Source organism: Chenopodium quinoa, unplaced genomic scaffold (genome assembly GCF_001683475.1).
Source record: "Chenopodium quinoa cultivar QQ74 unplaced genomic scaffold, ASM168347v1, whole genome shotgun sequence".
Classification (NCBI taxonomy): domain Eukaryota; kingdom Viridiplantae; phylum Streptophyta; class Magnoliopsida; order Caryophyllales; family Amaranthaceae; genus Chenopodium; species Chenopodium quinoa.
In genome coordinates this window covers 2,791,241-2,810,426 of record NW_018744593.1, presented here as the reverse complement: position 1 = coordinate 2,810,426, position 19,186 = coordinate 2,791,241, and the positions used below count along the sequence as shown (strand labels likewise).

At 36.5% G+C, this 19,186-nt stretch overlaps 2 protein-coding genes and 1 non-coding gene across 3 annotated transcripts; 1 reads left to right on the top strand and 2 right to left on the bottom strand.

Annotated features, from left to right (window-relative positions):
• Positions 1-508: 508 nt before the first annotated feature.
• Positions 509-3,451, bottom strand: LOC110699878 (protein trichome birefringence-like 43). The gene is made up of 5 exons (XM_021877389.1): positions 2,619-3,451; positions 2,262-2,433; positions 1,819-1,994; positions 1,553-1,711; positions 509-1,438 (listed from the first exon to the last, which is right to left on the bottom strand). Exons 1-5 carry the CDS (start codon positions 2,942-2,944, stop codon positions 1,126-1,128), a joined length of 1,146 nt encoding a protein of 381 aa, XP_021733081.1. The 5' UTR covers positions 2,945-3,451; the 3' UTR covers positions 509-1,125.
• TRNAD-GUC lies at positions 863-934 on the top strand. Its single transcript has one exon. It is a non-coding gene; the product is annotated as a tRNA-Asp (tRNA).
• Positions 3,452-4,273: 822 nt separating the features above from the next.
• Positions 4,274-8,372, bottom strand: LOC110699659. Its single transcript, XM_021877179.1, has 6 exons — positions 8,147-8,372; positions 5,693-5,815; positions 5,272-5,545; positions 5,039-5,153; positions 4,770-4,934; positions 4,274-4,683 (listed from the first exon to the last, which is right to left on the bottom strand). The coding sequence occupies exons 1-6, from the start codon at positions 8,252-8,254 to the stop codon at positions 4,647-4,649; spliced, it is 822 nt and encodes a 273-aa protein (XP_021732871.1). The 5' UTR covers positions 8,255-8,372; the 3' UTR covers positions 4,274-4,646.
• Between the last annotated feature and the right edge of the window lie 10,814 nt (positions 8,373-19,186).

Sequence of the window (19,186 nt, the reverse complement as noted above, 5' to 3'; positions counted from 1 at the left end):
TATAGGATGTTTATTTGCATTAAGGGTACGTTCTATTCACCTGATTTTTACTTATTTGAACTTATGAACTTATCTGAACTTATTTTAGTTATATTAAACTTGGGTAGCCCCTAATTAACCCTTATCACAACTTATCTGAACTTATTTTTCCTGAACTTATCTAATCTGAACTTATTAACCCTGAAATAAGTGGAAATAAGGTGAACAGAATAGGACCTGATTCTGAGCTAGAACGCCTGAAGTACAATTATTAATCAATCACTAATTTTTATGTACAATTATGTACTGTATAAGGTAATAGTTCATAAAATTCAAAGTATAAATCTTTCTTTCTAGCAGATTGAACCACAAGATGTGTAGCCAGGCATAATCTCTTCTCTTCTAAATATGTGTGCACTAAGCCACTGTTCTATATTTGCCTGAGCATGTTGCTTGGCTGTTTGTCTTGTCTATGGCTTTGAAGCTTTTGCTAAGCATTAGCGCGACAAGTTTGATCGGGCAACATGGCTGTGAGAACTAATAATCTAATTAATATGGGCTCTTTTTTTTTTTTTTGAATAAATATGTGGGATCTTGGTTCTTAGGCTTTAGCAAGTCTGTTAAACCAAATATCATTTACAGTAAGCACATAATGCACATTTTAAAAAGGAAAAAAAAAAAACCCGGATGTTAACAACTTAAAAGTACAGTGATCACATTTATAAGATTGTATTAATTTTATTTTTATTTTTATTTTTTACAGAGTATTTATTATTTTACTTTTTTAACAGAAGATTGTATTTATTACAAAAAGGCTCCAATTTAATTGTAATTATTTTATATTGTTTACATAAACAAAACCTTACTGCTTCGTAACAACAAAGTCGTTGTAGTATAGTGGTAAGTATTCCCGCCTGTCACGCGGGTGACCCGGGTTCGATCCCCGGCAACGGCGTTATTATTTTTTTAATCTATGTCATTGTTGAGTTTACAAATAACCACATGCGAAATTGCAACCACTAATAAAAACAATCTAATTAACTCCTTGAACAATTGAACATAAGTTTTAATTCATAAAAACTTTGTTAATTTAAGAAATGCAATGAATAATAAAGCCGGGTTTGATCCCGGCAGCAACAACGTAAATCAAGAAGCGGAAAAATAAAGGGAGGCATAAAGGAGATGATTCCAAGCATCAGGCACACCAGGAAGACACCAATGACTACAATCAGGAAGTCTATGTCTACCAATTCCGTAAACTCCAGGATGTCCATCTCGTCGTAATTGAGAAAGTGGTGTTACTCTTAACAATTCTACTGGCTTTTCCATTTTCTTAATCACCTTTTCTACTATCCTTTCTGCTGGGTGTTCTTCAACTACTCCATTGTTTGTTGCTCCGAGTAACGGTCGCTTTACTCCTATACATGTTCTTGCATTTGGAGCTGTCCAGTTAAGGGCACTGCAACACATACAATACGACTTTGATCAACATGTATAAAGGTATATGTTGCGTAATTCAATAATTAGATAGAAAGTCTAATAAAAGCCGAGTTTGCAAGAGAAATTGTCTTACTTCATATGATCAGGGGAGACTCCTTGAAAAAACACCCTGATATCTGAAGAGCTCAAATGTAAGTCTACCCATCTAGTCCATGTCTTCAATCCCTTTTCGTATGCAACGAGTCGGTCCATGTCTTTGTACAATTTATTCCCATCTTCAATGAAATCCCATCTGTTTTTTATCCAAACATACAAATTACTTGCAAATTTCTTTATTATAACCTTTTGCAAAAGAGAAAAAATAATGTGTGTAGAAATTCATTCTGTTCTAGTACTTACGGTTGTTTCCTTCCGGTATGAAGCCACCAATGCCAAGTATTGAAGATCAAAATGTCGAAACCCTTCCACGATTTACCTTGGCTCACTGAATTCAGAACTAATACTCTGCCAGCCTTCTTATTCACAATCTTTATAAGGAAACCGTCTCTTAACAACGTCAAAGATGTATTGTAGTCCTGCATCCGTGCATATGTGCCCATTATTACATCATTTTCTTTTGTCGAAGTTATCAATTAACTTTGAACGTCTCATATTAGCTACATAGAACAACTCTCTCGGTCTCTAAATGATAAGAGGTATATATTTGTCATACACAATTTTTTTTTTTATTCAAGAGTGTCTCAAAACTATATATAACCAAGTAACTATACATCAATCTATAGTTTAGATTATTCAAAATGATTATTAATGGACAAAGTTACATTAATAGAACGTAAACTAACCGGGAAAGTGAACTCGGAGAGGCCTCCACTCCTAGCTAAGGTGTACTTAGATTGTGGCACGGCGGTGTGGAGCATGCATGCAAGAGATTGCCATTGATTTAGGCTTATTGAATCTCCCACAAATAGTATTTTCTTCCCTCTTAATCTTCTTAAAAAATCAGCACCATCAAACCTAAAAGTTGAAAAAAAGGTCATATTTTTCTAGGGGAAAAAAATTGTATATCCTAATGCAACATATTATTACTAAACAAATCATTATGAAAACATGCCATAACTTAATTTGGGTCTTGTTCTCACGTTACTAGTTCAAAAATGAATACGTGACAAAAGAAATTCGGCCTTTAAGGCAAATGTTACCTTGGAAAGAAGCAATGAGAAGGCTTCCATCTAAACTTGAGATAATTTTTGTCAGGTCTTCCATTTTTTTCACAACCAAATTGTTTCTCAAAGAAGGGACAACTGGATGCATCATACAGAGGATATGAACTATCATAAACCCATTTTCCTGTATATAAATCACAAGAGTTTTTACTAATCTCTTTCTTTCTACTAGTAATATTCCAATTTTGCCCTTCTCCACTCAACACCATAACCAGCAGAAGCAGCATAGCAAAAGCAGTTGAGTTCTTCATGATGAAGAATGAGTTGGTTATGAGTAGCAAATGGTGTGAAAAGTTGGGCATTTAAAGTGGTTAATTATATTAATGGGTGGTTATTTTTTTAAAATACAACGAAAAAAATAATTAAAAAAAAAAAAAGTTAGTGGGTGGTTATTATATCAAGGGTAGTGTACACAAGGGAAAAAAAATCAAAAAATTTGAAGTTTACATATTATCGAAAATTAAAATAAAAGAAATAATATGAGCATCTTTTATCCTGTGTATTAGCACGATTACATTCTAGTATAGGGTATGGAAAAGTATATGTATGTTGCTTAGCTACCATGTGCGAGTGAAGTGAAGCAAGTAACGGATGAGAAACTGAGGGAGAGAAAAAGATTGTGTGTTAACTGCTTAATTAGTTTAGATGAAGAAGATGGATGGCAACTCTTTGCTTATTACTTTAATACCATTTCATAAGAGAATTATAATAAATTGATCCAAGAGTGCATGTTTTTATGAGATGGTTGATTGAGGTAGGCTTTAAATTGCATGTTAGTGTTGTATATTATTTGAAGGGCCGCTTTCAGTTAAAACAAAATTGATAGAGCTAGGGTTCCCTTAGGACTTTATTGAGAGAGCCAACCTGTTACGCTACGAACACCAATTGATATGTGACTAAACATGAACGTAACCCGTTTACTCGAATTGTTATCTCTCTTTTTTTCAACACATAAACAATTTAAATCACATTTTTATCTAGTAGCTTAGTATTTAATGGCTAACATAGGTAGTAGTGATGCAATGTGAGCAAAAAACAGGATAAATTTTAAAAGTATAGACCATGTAATAAAAAGTGCAAGCTGTAGATCTGATCTTGATTATGTGTTATAAACAAATCGATATCACAGTATCGGATACAAGACATGTTATAATCACTATATAGTCATGTCATGGCATACATATTACTTAGATGTGGTAATTGGTTTAAGTGATTAAGTTACAAAAAAATGGTCTGTAAAGACTAAAACATTTGAGAGTTAAATATTAATGGTAGTCATAAGCCAAGAAAAACCTAGTAATGCAAGGCCCTAAATAAATAGCTCCCATGGCTAGGTCGAGGCACCTCCCAAGCGAGTTCATAATATTTCATTATCACCTAGCTATCAGTACAAAATTAGTACAACTGTGCACAAATGATCTAATCCGATTATGGTTACGATCCACACTATTTCATCACCTAGCTATCGATACTGGTTCTTATCATATTATACCTCACAGTTCATAAGATAATTTACAAGATATGTCATTCAAGTCATCAAGTGTAATGGTACTTATGGTATTAATAACGTAATGGCAGTCTGAAGATAAAGATTTAGTGAGAATTTGCTGTATTTCAAAAACACAGCATAGTTGAGCTTAAAGGCTAATAAAAATCCAAATTATTAATGCTATGAAGAGTCGAACAGGGGAATATAACACAAGAACACACATAATAATACATAATATTGTCCGTCATCTTTTGATATATACGTACAAATACAGGTATATATAAGGGTACATATATATATACGTAGTATATCTTTTTTGGATGGTAAGATAGATGGACTTGACCCCTCAAGGGTCATCTCAAACTCATGATAGCAGTCCAGGCCTTTGAAAAGTAGGGGTGTAAAGCTAGATCAAGCAACTTTAGTTACGACTTTGATATATACATACATCAATATTAGGGGTATATAGATCCTCTGTGCTCATATGTGAGCCCTTCGTTTCCAAATTATCGGTCTCAGAGTTTTGGGATTGTGATGTGAAGTATTCCCTCCCTGCATCAAAATGAATTTATGATGAATATTGTAGTATCAAGAGTATGCTGCTCTTTTTAGTTCCCTAAAATTGGTTTTATACTTACACAAGCTCTGCAGACACAGAGTTCTTGTTTGCACTAGATGGAAGTGGCAAAATGATTTGGTATGGTCCTTGCGCAATTTCCCTCCTGTGGTAAGTGGTGAAAGAGTCATTTGAAGAACCTCTTGCTTTCAACCACTTCATTGACCGTTTACCTCTCACAATTAAGCTGCAATGAGTGAATAACACAGCGGTTAGTAGATGATTTGGTGTATTGAAATTGAAATCAACAAAATATTTGACAAGTTAGTAAGTGTTCAGGTTATGCCGTACTTTTTGTCATCCATCTCCACTCTAATATCATTGATCTCAACCCCAGGAAGCTCAACTGTGATGACATGACTGCATTTTGATTCAACAATGTTTATCCTTGGCGACCATCCTATCCCTACAATAGATCGTAGATAACTCAAATCAGACCAAATGGTATGATTGCTTAATGAGTAAACAATGATTTATATTACTCAAGACTAATACTACAGCAGTGAAATTTGCAAACTACATACCATTGATTTGAGAAGAAAACATCTGTCTCGTGCAAGTGCTTTGCTTCTCTTGTGGAACGATAGATGTGTGGCATTCTGATGCAGGTAACATTTCATCTTGTTTAAAGGATTCAGTTACACCAATTTCGGGAAAGTTCAATTCTTCTTGAACAGGTCTAGAATAAAGTGGATCTTTAGAGGCAGGACGAGAAAATAATGGTAACTCAAGGACAGCAGTCTTTTTCTCATTTTCACGCCTTGCAGAACAATCTTTGCATTTGGAAACCTCATTTCCCTGGAATATAAAAGAAGCCATTGAAGAAGTTAGATTGAATTCAATAATACCTTATCAATGTAAGAAAGAAAGGATATAATGTCCAACGCCAAAGTTAATCAAACTTGGGATCGGAAGGTGTGTAGTTGTGTACATTATGTAAAGTACCTGTTCAGTAGAATTCAGCATTGCCTGCCTCGTAAAATACCCTTGAGAGGCAGATGCTTGCCGTCCAAATAGCATTCTGCTATCAAGCCTTCTAAATGAAGTGCTTATATTGCTGCTGCAGTTCTGAAACATTACATACATTCACATCTTATTATAACTATGCATATAAAATGAAATGAAAGCAAAATGGAAAGAAAATAGAGAAATCATTCCAAAAATTACATTACAAGCGAATTCTTGAAAATTAATCAATGGGTTTTTGTATCAGCTACTCAGCTAATGTACTACGCTGTCAATTAATTTTACATCCAAAAATCACTACAAATTTACGGTTTCTTCCATCCACAGTTTGGTTTATTATTACAAGCAGTTCTATATAGGATTATTTAAGGTCTTATTGGGTTCTTTATCAGCAATTACTAATCTTGGGGGTTATTGTTTGCCTAATATGAAGCCTAAAGTGAAGTACTACCTCGGTTTCATATTTTTTTTTTCAAAGTTAGCGAACATTGACCATTAAAATATGAATTATAAAAGGGAAATTCTCTTTGGTAACACTATACTATTTAATTTTCTCAGTGGTGAATTGCAAACAATCTTATTCTCTTTGGTAAACTTGAACTATTGATTAGTTGATTACCATTGATAAGTGCTATTTTAATAAAAATCGTTAACTATAGTTAGGTTTTTATTTTTTTTAAAAAAAATTAAACCAAACCCCTCCCCCACCCATGCCGGCGGACAGGGCTCGGCCGGCGATGCCCGACCTCCCCCACCCCCGGCCGGCGATGCCCATTTCCCCCACCCAACGCCACGACACCCCACTTCTCCCATTCCCCCACACCGATTCTTGTTCTTGTATGCTTCCCTCAATGGTCGACTTCTGCTTTTGTGACATCACTATCAAAACTTGGGCAAAATCCCCAATTACACCACCTTACTGCAAAATCCCCCCAAAAATCCCAATTAATTCAAGCAAATCATCCAAAAACCTTAAAATTAAAAACCCTAGAAAATGGAAATCGAAATCTGCTCAACCATGAGATCCTTAAGCTGATTCAACAAATCAGCCTTAGGCTTTTGCATCAACTCATGGGGTTTGATTTTTGCTGCAAAAATTCACACAAATATTGTAAATTGAATCAAAAACCGCAGTTCGAAGATATTAAGAAAGCTTGATTTTATCGAAATTGGAGGAGATAGTAAGTGAGCGTCACCGGTCGGGTGGGGAGCTGGGCGTCGCTGGTCGAGATGGGGAAAGAGAGCAGGTGGGGGGCGGGGGACGCTGGGAGTCACCGGCTGGGGTTAAGGGAGGTTGGGCGTCGCCAGGGGGTAATGGAGGCCGGCGCACCGGCAAAGGTGAGGTTGGGCGCCGGCGTGGGTGGGGGTGGGGGACAGGTTGCTGGCTGTTGGGAAATGGGTTACTTCTTTTATAAAAAAAATATTTCTAAAATAAATGTAAAAAAGAAAAACAAAAAAAAAACTAACTTATTTAGTTACATATTTAGTTAAAATTTATCGTTAATATTATAGTTGACTTAATATAAAAAATTTAGGTTTACCAAAAATAATAAGATTTTTCGCAATTCACCGTTAAGAAAATTAAAAAGTATAGTGTTACCCAAAGAGAATTGACGGAAGTATGATAATAAATTATTAAAACACATTCCTAATTCATTGAACTTTTATCCAAGTTAAAAAAAAAAGTTACTCCCTCCATCCCTCTTTACTTGCATTATACCTCCTCTATATTTTTTTACTTATAACACATCTTTTATCACGCTTTTTGAGGAGGTGATTAGATTTAGTAAACAAATAAATTAATCTATGAAATTTAAACCGTAGCAATTTATTGACAGAATTGTTTGAATTAATTTATTCGTCTACCTAGTCCAATATCTCCTTTAAAATGCATGTCAAAGGGGTGTGTTGGAATTAAATAAAAATGGAGAAAGTACTTCTTTTTAGGATACCCCTTTTGAGATTTTCCCAACGTCTCATAATACTTAAACAAACGTGAAATCTCGAATATTACAGTTAAAAAAAAAAAATGGAAGAAGTATTTGATAAACTCTATAATGAAGGGATGAATGGAGTACAAATCAACCAAATATAAAATTCAATAAGTCATGAAGGCATGAGTAAAGATATTACTATCATTAACTTAATAATAATCACAATAGTTTGACTTTTGCAATTTCACTAACTTCACTCTTACTATCTCTAGCAATTTTTTTTTTTTTTTTTTTTTTGGTGAACATCTCTGGCAATTTATATGAATATATATTAGATCCGTTATTTTCAAAGGTCACCTGTTAATAATTTTAATATTTTTGATAATTAAAATATTGTAAAGAATCAAACGATTGCAATTAAAGTGAATACATAAAGTATAACAAAACATAAATAAAACATGGGCTGATACACCAATTAATTACATAAAAAAAGAATTACCAAAGGAATTAAGTGGGCATTAGGTGCAGTGACATCCTCAGTGACAATTCCAGCAGCAAAGTGAGCAGAAATGGTGTTGATCCTACGCCTTATCACTTCACTCTCCATTTTTTTTTTTGGGAGTTGGGTTTGAAGGTTTATGAGCAGAGGATTTGATGATTGGTGAGAGATGATATAATAGATGACAGATCACAAGATTTTTTCTTTCTTTCGGTGAGGCTTGGCGGCTAATATTAATCTCATTTCCTTTTCATTTTTTTCCCCTCTAATTTTTATTTTTTATGGTCACTCACATTACTACGTATACTTTAATTAAATAAAATTTTAAAACAAATCAGTTCACATTTAAGGTATGTTCTCTTCTCCGTAAAAAGAAAAAAAAAAAAAAAAAAAAGTATGTTCTCTTTACCTTATTAGACTTGATAAAGGTGCGTTTTATCCACCTGATTTTCACTTATTTTCACTTATCTTATCTTATCTAAACTTATTAGACCTTATTAAAACTTATTTTAGTTATAATTTGTACTTGGTTAACCCTTATCAGAAATTATCTGAACTTAATTGTACTTAGCTGAACTTATTACACCTGAAATAAGTGAAAATAAGGTGAACAGAACAGAAAATGAACTTATCTAACTTATTATACTTTATTAAACTTGACTTATTAAATTATTGAAACTTATTAAACCTGATTGAATTTATGGTATATTCTCTTCACCTTATTGGATCTAACTTGTCTGAACTTAACTAATTTATCTAAATTTATTAGACCTTATTAAAATTATTGGAATTTATTAAACCTAATTGAATTTATTAGAACTTATTATTATTATTATTATTATTATTATTATTATTATTATTATTATTATTATTATTATTCTAAAATAACTACGAAATAAAATAATGCTCCTTCCGTATTAAATTACTTGCTTCATTTCTCCATGCGTGGAGTTTTAGGAGAAATAATATATTGTAATAAAATATGAAGGAAGTGAGGTTGGTGGAAGAATAAAGTATGATAGTTGGGAAGAGAGAGAATATGAAATTATTAAAGTATGATAGTTTGGGGTCCACTAGGAAAGAAAAATTAGTACTCCCTCTATTCTATAATGCATGACACAATCAAACATTGCACACATGCCATGCACTAGTTTGACTTTATTTTTATATAATTAAATATTAATGAAAATTATTTTAAAAATTATATTATGAAACTTTATATTAAAACCTATCTAACAACATATTTATGATAAAATATTTTTTTTTATGTTAGTAAAAAATTATGGTCAAACATAATGCATGAATAGTGATAAAAAGTCCAACGTCTCATGTATTATGGGTTTGAGGGAGTAAAATATTATAAAAGGTTTCCAAAAAAGAAAATATAACAAGTAATAAAATACAACCGCAAAAGGAAAGTGGAGCAAGTAATAAAATACGGAGGGAGTACTATTTATGTGATACTTAAAATATTCTACCTCTGTTTCATATTTTTTTGCAACTTTGGGGTATTATTTGTGAGAAACAAAATATTCCAAAGTTGCAAAAGATATGAAACGGAGGTAGTAATACTTTATTATAAAAAAAAAAATAGTTTTTAATATAATTATATTAGACCAGATTAGAACTTATTGGAACTTATTAAACCTTATTTAACTTATTGGAACTTATCAAACCTTATTGAACTTAATAGACCTTATTAAACTTATTGGACCTTTTTTGTAACTTACTTGAATTTATCTGAACTTATTAGCCCTGAAACTTATTTTAATAAGGTGAAGAGAACTTGCCCTTATTGAAAGTTATTAGATCTTATCGAACTTATTACACTTATTATTGTAACTTTTTTGAACTTAGTTAAACTTATTAGACATGAGACTTATTTTTATAAGGTGAAGAGAACTTGCCCTTATTGAAAGTTATTAGATCTTATCGAACTTATTACACTTATTATTGTAACTTTTTTGAACTTAGTTAAACTTATTAGACATGAGACTTATTTTTATAAGGTGAAGAGAACATGCCCTTTAATTTATTAAGTTTGAACTTATTAAAACTTATTAGACCTGATTGAACTTATTGGACCTTATTAGACCTTATTGAACTTATTTGAGCTTATTAGTCCTTATTGGAACTTTTTAGACCTAATTAACATTGCTTGCCTAATATAGTACATATCAAACCACACAAGCCTCTCAAGCTAGAAACAAACAACATTGTAAAGATATGATAAGGCTAAGTTTCATTCATTTTATATAGCTAATCTGATTAAGAGCCTGTTTTGTTCACATTATTTTCACTTATTTTATTAGTAATAAGTTCAGTTATTAAGAGCTTGTTCTCTTCACCTTATTTTCACTTATTTTAGGTCTAATAATAAGTTCAGATAAATTCAAATAAGTCAGTTTAAGAAAAATAAGTGTAGATAAGTTCAGTCCATGAAAAATAAGTTCTGATAAGGGTTACGCAAATTCAAATTATAACTAAAATAAGTTTTAATAAGTTTAGATAAGGCCAGTTAATTAAGTTCAAATAAGTTCGGATAAGTAAAAATCAGGTGAATAGATTACACCTAAGTTCAGATAAGATCAGTTCAGGAAAAATAGGTTATGATAAGGGTTATTACTCAAGTACAAATTACAACTACAATAAGTTTTCATAAGGTCTAATAGATAAGTTCAGATAATATAAAATAAGTTCATATAAGTGAAAATTAGGTTAATTTAACACACCTTTAATCTGAACTTATTTTTGTAAACCTAATCTGGTTGCCTGACTTGATTAAACTTTGACTTTATATATACACTAATCCATATTAAAAAAAACACCAAATGGAGTTTCATTAGATTTAATTTGTATTAGTGTGTATTTTCCAAATACTACCTCTGTTTCATATTATCTGCAACATTTTCCAAAAATGGATGTTACAAAATAAAATAAAACATTTGTAACAAAATTGCTGATTTGAGCCCCTTACATGACGCCTTCTTTGCAACAACCAACGATGACCTTTTATCACTTCCTTTGAGGCTGATTCTTCTTCGCCTCGCCGGTTTTACGAATCCGGTGAAGATTGCAAGGTGTTTTCTAATTACGCCTTTGAATGTCTGGGAAGGGTCCTCAATTCTGTTGAGAAAGCGGAGGGGGGGGGGGGGGGGAAGCTGGTGGATTTATTAGAGATTGACCATACTAGTGTACCCATGGTGAAACCGCAAGCCCTACCTTCAAACCACCAAACTACGGAAAAGCTACTTTTATGAGGAGACTTAGAGGGAAGGGGGTTAAGATTATTGAGCCAATTAAAGGTAAAGAAGAGGAAAAGGGTAGAGGGGGTAATGGAAGGGCAAACAAAAGGGGAAAAGGAAAGGAAACAATTGAGGGTGGGTCTCAAAAAGTAGGAGACGAAGCTGAGCAAGAGGAATTTTGGGGTTATTCTATGGCTAATCCTCCAACTAAAATGGTTTTCCCTTCTGAAGAAGCAAAACTCGGAAAAAAAACGAGTCAGACCTAGGGTTGTGGCTGATGAGGAGCATATTGATCTAGCATACCTTGAATTCCTGAAGTTCCTTGATCGACAATTTTACGTTGCCCAGTCACTCAAAGGGATGAAAATTGTGGATTGTTGTTGTGTTGTTGTTTCTCTTCATAACAATATTGCTGCGATGTTTTGTGTTGTTTCACTCTCTGATGGTGTTGCTATGTCTTGGATGAGTTGATTCCCTTTTTTATAATTCAAGGTTTCCCGTGTGGTGTTTTTTATGAATGTAAGTCCCTGTTTTGTTTTGCCACTGATGAATGCATGGGGATGATGATTGATGGATGATGAATGTGTGTACAATCTATTGTGATCTCAACGAACAATGTGGAGGGATCATTTGTCATATTGTTGACTGTAGAAAGATGTTAAATCACATATTGATCTCAATGACTAGTGTTGAGAGATCAATTGTGTTGTTGGTTGATGTCAGAATTTGAGTCCCTGCTATTTGATCTCAATGACCCTTTTTGAGAGATCATCAACCAACAAAATGTCCAAAGGATGAAGGGACTCTTTTGATAAACAAAGAATTGTGTGTATTGCTCCACCATTTGGTTTCTTTACTTTAGAATTAAATGGTGTTGAGGTAACAAACATGATTCATTGTTGTGAAAAGAAAAAAAACCTTATAATGGAATTGTTTATGCAAATTGAGATCAGAAGTTGTCATGCCTTATATAACTATGCTATACACAATCATTGAAACTTGAGTAGCAAAATGAACATCATTTTTCCATTCCATTCACAAAATACAACTTTGTCATCACAACAATCACCTGTTACATAAAAGGTTTGGAGTCCTACATAAGATAGACATTTCCATACGTACTAAAGAGTCCCACAAAAGTTTTCATACAATCCATACAAAATATAGAGTCCCACAAAAGTTTCAGATAACCACACATAATTTGGAGTCTGTAGACACCTGATTGTGTCTCCCCCAAAACCAAACCCAGTGATGAGTACCTTTCACGTCTTTGATTAACGAGTTCGGTAAAGAGTTGAAGAGTTTCGTGAAGTTTCCTTAAGCCTTGACCATATTTTTAACCTTTCCTAAAATGTTTTAATCCAAAATCATTCATTTCGTGTCTTTAAATCCAAATAATTGATTTCGTGTCTTTAAACCCAAAATCATTCATTTCGTGTCCAAATCTTAAAAAGTACAAACTACATTATTTTGGTCCATAATATCAGTCCAATTATCACTTATCTGGATGGGGTTTGAAAAGAGCTTTCCAACGATATATTATAAGCCCAAATCTGACTTAAAACGAATAAGTTATGGCCAGAATACTAAACCGAGTCTAGGTCCACCTTACCTATGACCCAATGATCATATGAGGGTCCAAATAATATCTTATTCCTAATCCGAAATCAATTAGGACTCTTTTAGAAGTTTCTAGAAGGTTCTAGTTTATCCTTTCCGAAAAGATGAAGATCAAAGAGTTTGAGATTGAATAAAACTTCTCTTTTTGATAATCCTTGTTCTATTCAAATTAAAAGACGTTCGGAGATAATTTGCATAGAAAACCCATCAGAAACCAAACTCCGAATAAAATAGATTATTTTTTAAAACCAGCGCACAACGCCAGGACCAACACACTGCGACAGTCCCAGCGCGACGCTATGGTCCCAACGCAGCGCGTAAGAGCCAACGCGGCGCGTCAAGAGCAGTTCTATTCCGTTCCAAATTTTGATCTTTTCTGATCGTCTTACTCTCTTTTTTTCTTATAAACAGAGGTCGTTTTCCCTGTTTTCAAATTAGCTAGAACCATCAATTATAAGCTATAACCATCTAGTACCTATCTCCAATCATCATCAATCCTTATCAAATATCTATGTTCCTAGCCATAGCCCAAACACATCCTTGATATTCTCCTAAATTAGTCACAATACCTCATTCACGAGATTCGAATACTCTTAGTCGTACTTGACGTTGCCTCCGACCTCGACGTGAAGGGTTGATAGTTCTGAGAGTTTGGTCCCAAATCTATATTTCAATTCACATTTGATTTATTTACTTTATTGATTTAACTTTCTTGAAATTTACTAACGTGTGTATTGTTTTAATAGTAAGAAGGTTGAGGCATTAAAGTGAGTAATTTAATTACCCGTATTATTATTCTTTGATTTTGGAGTAGAAATCATGTTTACAATGTTATTTTAATTCCTAGTATCATGCTTAGGATGTTTTTATGATTCCTAGTATCATGCTTAGTGTTTAGGGTAAATATACCCCTAAAACATGGTCCAATCCTATAGAGACACGTGGTCCCATAATAGGGCGACACGTGTCCCAATAGGAAGATGACACATGGCAAATAAGAGAGCACCTAAATGAGAGAAAGGCGAAAGGCGCTAAAACAGCGCCCCTAAAAGGACACTTGTCCTTACCTGATTGCGCCGCCAACCAGAGCACACCATTTTAGGTCACCAAACCCTAGATGGCACACACTCCCACCCCTATAAATACCCTAATCTTTTATGATGGGAAGGGTGGATAGAGACATCTCATTTATTGCATAAGTAATTTTCTCAAACTTCTCTCTACTTTCTCTCTCTAAATTATTTCGTTCTCCGATCACTAACTTGATTGTCGGAGGCGAATATTCCGTCAAAAGGAATATTCGTTGTTTTGCAGGATTCTACGACCGTCCGGCTTTATTCAAGACTTGTATCCTGAGAGATTCCAAAAAACCTCGAAATATTTGGCGCCGTTTGTGGGGATACACGTCTGAAATGGCGAAAGATGGTCAGACACTTAGTTCTAGTCAGGACGACTATGTAGAGAACATAGTCGCTACAATCAACACCAGTGATCCTCTGACCGCCTCATTCCATGAGGCCGAGGACCCCCTAGTAACGGCCGGCTCCTTTTAGGTTGCCTTGAATAAGCTCCAAAAAGAGCTTGAGGGTAAGATACCTTCTTCTTCTAGACAGCCGTCCAGAAGAGAAGACGAGGGCATCAGGAAAAAACCCCAAAACAAGACGGCTAACAATGAAGATGCAGAGAATACCCCGTTTAGAAGAAATCCCAAGGGTGCCTCGGATGAACTGGTTCAGGCTACTTGGGAAAACACAGTCGGCTGGAGGGCAGACCAAGCAGCCTCTAAGGCAGATAAATGAGCCATCCCAGCGCTGGAAGGATGCTAGAGACTATCTCCGGCACAAACGGCAGGAGCGAGCACAGTCCTACTACTCGGACACTGCCTCCACTTCCACCATGCCGGATGAATTCCCTAACCACACTCTCTCCAAGCATACCATCTCGGCCAGGACCAGAAGGAGTTAAGCTCATCGTACTCCACCTCCAGTTCTTATAACTCAACCCCTTCAGTTTCAAACACCCCATAACTATGGTGCAATTCTGCCACCTACTCCCCTTGTATATGGGCACTACAGGCAGTATGACTAGCCGTACGACCAGGAAGTGTACCGTTGCCGGACCGGCCGCCGAACCTCAACCTATTGATTGGCAAATACGCTTGTTAATTCTTGATGACAAGCCCCTCCGTTTTCTTAAGAAATTCTCAACTCTCCTCATCCAGCTAAAGTGACGAGTGTAGTTCTGGGTGCCTATTGATGTGCTTGCAAAGTGTGGATGATGCCACCTGGTGTAAATGCTTCCCGGCCACTCTTAAGGGTGTGGCTCAAGACTAGTTCAACAGTCTGCCGCCTGGATGCATAAATTTCTTTATAACTCTCAGCCTGTTGTTTGTTGGAAACTTATCCTATAATATTCCACCCCGAAAGATTAGTCTTAACTTGGGGACCATCGTCTAAGGGAAGAAAGAGGGGTTGCGTTCGTACGTTCAAAGGTTCAACTTGAAGAAAGCGCAGATACAGAATCTGCCGGAAAAAATGGCCTACTTGGAGTTTCTTCGAGGTCTAAGGCATAATGGCTTCAAGTTTAATTTGATAAAAAAAAAAATTCGGACATACATAAGTGTTCTGTGCGAGGTCGAATCATATATTGAGGCAGCTGATTTCTGTTCGCTGACAAAGTCAGAAGAGCCGGCTAAGGGCACCGAGAAGAAACCACCTTCTAAGCAAGACTCGACCGGCAAAAAGAAAGAGGGAAACAACAAAAGAAAAGAAGTCTGAGTGGCTGATTGCCAACAGACCAAGTCAAAGAAAGCCAAGACGTACGAGCCACAGTACGAGTACAACAAGGATTGTTACTCAATTTTGATGGAAATCAAGGATAAGTTTGAGTTTGAGAAGCCCCAGCCGTTAAGAGGGCCGACCCAGTATAAAAACAAGAACAAGTACTGCCATTACCATAAGGATGTGGGGCATGACACGAACGACTGCAACAACTTGAAAAGGTTGCTGGAAAAGCTAGCTGAGAAGGGCATGCTCAACTCGTACGTTCTGAAGTCTAAGTTCACCTACTCTTGGACAAACAATAAGTCCGAGAAGAAGGAAAAGAAAAAAGATGATGGAAACAACACAGGTTCAGGGTTTGTGGCCGTCATATCAGGCGGCTTTGCTGCAGGTAGCCCAACCATGAAGGGAATCAAGCAAGACACTTGGAATTTGGGGAATGTAATGCACGCGGAAGGGGTCAAGGTTGAGCCTTTTCTAGAGGTGACGGTCTGAGAGGCAGACCGAGGCAAAATCAAAGCCCCCCCACAATGACCCCATGGTGTTCATTCTCAAAGATGCCAATTTGAAGGTTGGACGAGTGCTGATAGACACATGCAGTTCGTCCGACATAATCAATTTAGCTTGTCTAAATAATCTGAAGTTTCCACTACTAGAAATAGGCCGATTTACGATGGACCATTTCCAACGGACATGTTTTTCCGTCGTAAATTCCGACGGATTTTTATTCCGTCGGACATTTACGACGGATTTCCTACGGAATAAAAATCCGTTGGAATTTATGGGCTTTCTGACGGAATATTCCGTCGGAAACTTAATGTTTCGACGGAAATAAAATCCGTGGGAAATTTCCGACGGATTATTCCGTCGAAATAATTAATTTTCCGACGGAATATTCCGTCGGAATATAATTAAATAATAATAAAAAAAAACCTTAAAAACCTAAAAAAACACCCTAAAAAACCCTATTCTCTCTCCTCTTCTCTTCCCGCCTCTCTTCTCTTTCTCTCTCCTCTCTTCTTTCCTCTTTCTCCTTCCTCTCTTTCTCCTTCCTGTCCTTCCTCTCCTTCTCCTTCCTCGGCGCCTCACTCCTCTTTCCTCTTCCCCTCTTTCTCCTTCCTCTCCTTCTCCTTCCTGTCCTTCCTCTCATCTTCCCTGTTTTTACTTTTCCCCTCTTTCTTTTCTTTTTCCTTTTTTCGATTTCTTCTCCAACAACAACCAACAACAACGACGCAACATCAGCACCAACAACAACGTCAACCACCAACATCAACCAACAACAACGACGCAACATCGAACAACGGCGCAACAACCCAATTTTCGTTCGTTTGTTGTTTTTACAATTTGTAATTTTGTATTTTGTTTTTTTTTTTGTTAATTTGCATAGATCTGGTATTTATTTTAATATTTTTTTTGTTTCGATTTGTATTTGTTCGTCTGCTTCAATGTTTATAGAACACGATTTTTTTTTGTTTCGATTATAATAAAGTTCTGATCTGTATTTAGTTTCAATTTGTATAGATCTGGTTTTTTTTTTCAATATTTTTTCGTTTTTTTGTGTTTTTTTTCTCGATTTTTATTCGGAAAATTGGGTTGGAGGAATGGTGGTTACGGTGGGTGGTTTGGGCTGGGTGGGTGGTCTGGGTTGGGTGGGGTGGGTGGTTTTTTTTCGTTTTTTTTGTTCCGATTTGTATTTGGAAAAATGGAGTGGGTGGAATGGTGGTTACGATGGGTGATCTGGCTGGGCTGGTGGGGAGGGTGGAATGGTGGTTACGGTGGGTGGTCTGGGTCTGGTGGGTGGGGTAGGTTTGTTCTGGGTTGGGGTAGTGGGGGGTCTGGTTTGTTTTGGGTTGGGTTGGAGTGGTGGGGGGGGGGGGTCTGGTCTGGGTTGGGTTGGGGTGGTTTTTCTGGGTTGGGTTGGAGTGGTAGGGGGGTCTGGTTTGTTCTAGGTTGGGTTGGAGTGGTGAGGGGTCTGGTCTGGGTTGGGTTGGGGTGGTGGGGTGGTTTTTTTTTTTTATTTTTTTATTTGTTTCCGACGGAATTTCCGTCGGAAGTTTCCGGCAGATTTGTATCCCGTCGGAAATTTCCGACGGACTTTCCGGTGGCCGGAATTCCTCTTTCGACGAGAAAATTTCGACGGAAAACACTGTTCCGACGGAATTTCTGACGGAAAAGGCCGTTTTTCCTACAAAGTGTTTTACGGCAACCTGTTCCGAAATGGGCTTTCCGACGGAATTCAGGGTGTTTCCGACGGAATTGTTCCGTCGGAAATGGCCTGTTTTCTAGTAGTGTTCCAAAAGTTGCCCTAAAGGATATCTCTCACCCGTTGGTTGGGTTTGGTGGGAGCATTATCCACCCGATCGGACGAATAGACTTGCCCATCCGATTTGGGTAGGAGGGAGAAGGAATGGACATGGTCGTTCGCTTCCGAGTTGTTAAAGAGCTCACTGGCTATAATGTCATCATCGGCCGCCCTACTTTGACCTCAGCAAAGGCTGTAATCGTCCCTCACTTGATGCTGATGAAGTTTGAGCGGTTAGATGGAAAGATAGGTTCTATTTAAGGAAACCAAAAGATTGCAAAAGAATGTAATCAGCTGGCCGTAAAGCCAACATCGCACGTGGAAAAGCGTCCGAGCAGAACTTTGAAGAAGGGTCACTCTAAGCATACCAGGCCGGCAAGAAACTTAAGTCGATCAAGAGAGAAAAAGCATAGCAATTAATGACCGTTGGCCGGCCTGAAGAGTTGAGGCCAGAGCAGGTCAGCGACCATACGGACATAGTGCTCGACCTAGACTAGCTTGATCGGACGGTTAAAGTGGGTACTATGGCCATGGGCTTGCTTGGAGATAACTTGGTGAATTTATTAAGAGAATTCAAAGATGTGTTTGCATTTGAAGTTCATGAGATGCCAGGTATAAGCCTAGACTTAGCAGTCCATAAGCTTGCCGTGAATCTGGCCGTAAATCTTGTACGGTAGAAAAAGAGAAATCATGGTAAAGAAAGAAACCAGGCAGCTGCGACCGAAGTAAAGAAGTTGCTGGACGCTGGTTTCATTTGGCAATGTTATTACCCTGACTGGGTGGCCAATGTAGTTCTGGTAAAAAATCCGAATGGAACTTGGCGGATGTGCGTGGATTACACTGATCTCAACAAGGCATGCCCTAACGATAGCTTTCCCTAGCCTAAAATTGACCGTCTGGTTGATTTAACGGCCGGACATGCCCTGATGAGCTTTATGGATGCATACTTCGGTTTTCGTCAAATCCCTTTGTGGGAAGATCAAGAAAAAACAGCGTTTGTGATCGAGTAGGGGCTGTACTGTTACAAAGTCATGCCATTCGGCCTGAAGAATGCCCCTGCCGCATTTCAGAGACTTGTGAATACGATCTTCAG

Excerpts from the sequence above, each read along its gene's own strand:
- LOC110699878 (XM_021877389.1), bottom strand. The coding sequence starts at position 2,944 with ATGCCCAACTTTTCACACCATTTGCTACTCATAACCAACTCATTCTTC. Across the intron at positions 1,995-2,261 it reads TCTCCGAGTTCACTTTCCCG|GACTACAATACATCTTTGAC; the intron begins GTTAGTTTACGT and ends GCACGGATGCAG. Across the intron at positions 1,712-1,818 it reads CATACCGGAAGGAAACAACC|ATGGGATTTCATTGAAGATG; the intron begins GTAAGTACTAGA and ends GATAAAAAACAG.
- LOC110699659 (XM_021877179.1), bottom strand. The coding sequence starts at position 8,254 with ATGGAGAGTGAAGTGATAAGGCGTAGGATCAACACCATTTCTGCTCAC. Across the intron at positions 5,816-8,146 it reads ATGCCCACTTAATTCCTTTG|AACTGCAGCAGCAATATAAG; the intron begins GTAATTCTTTTT and ends GTAATGTTTCAG. Across the intron at positions 4,684-4,769 it reads TCTGTGTCTGCAGAGCTTGT|GGAGGGAATACTTCACATCA; the intron begins GTAAGTATAAAA and ends ATTTTGATGCAG.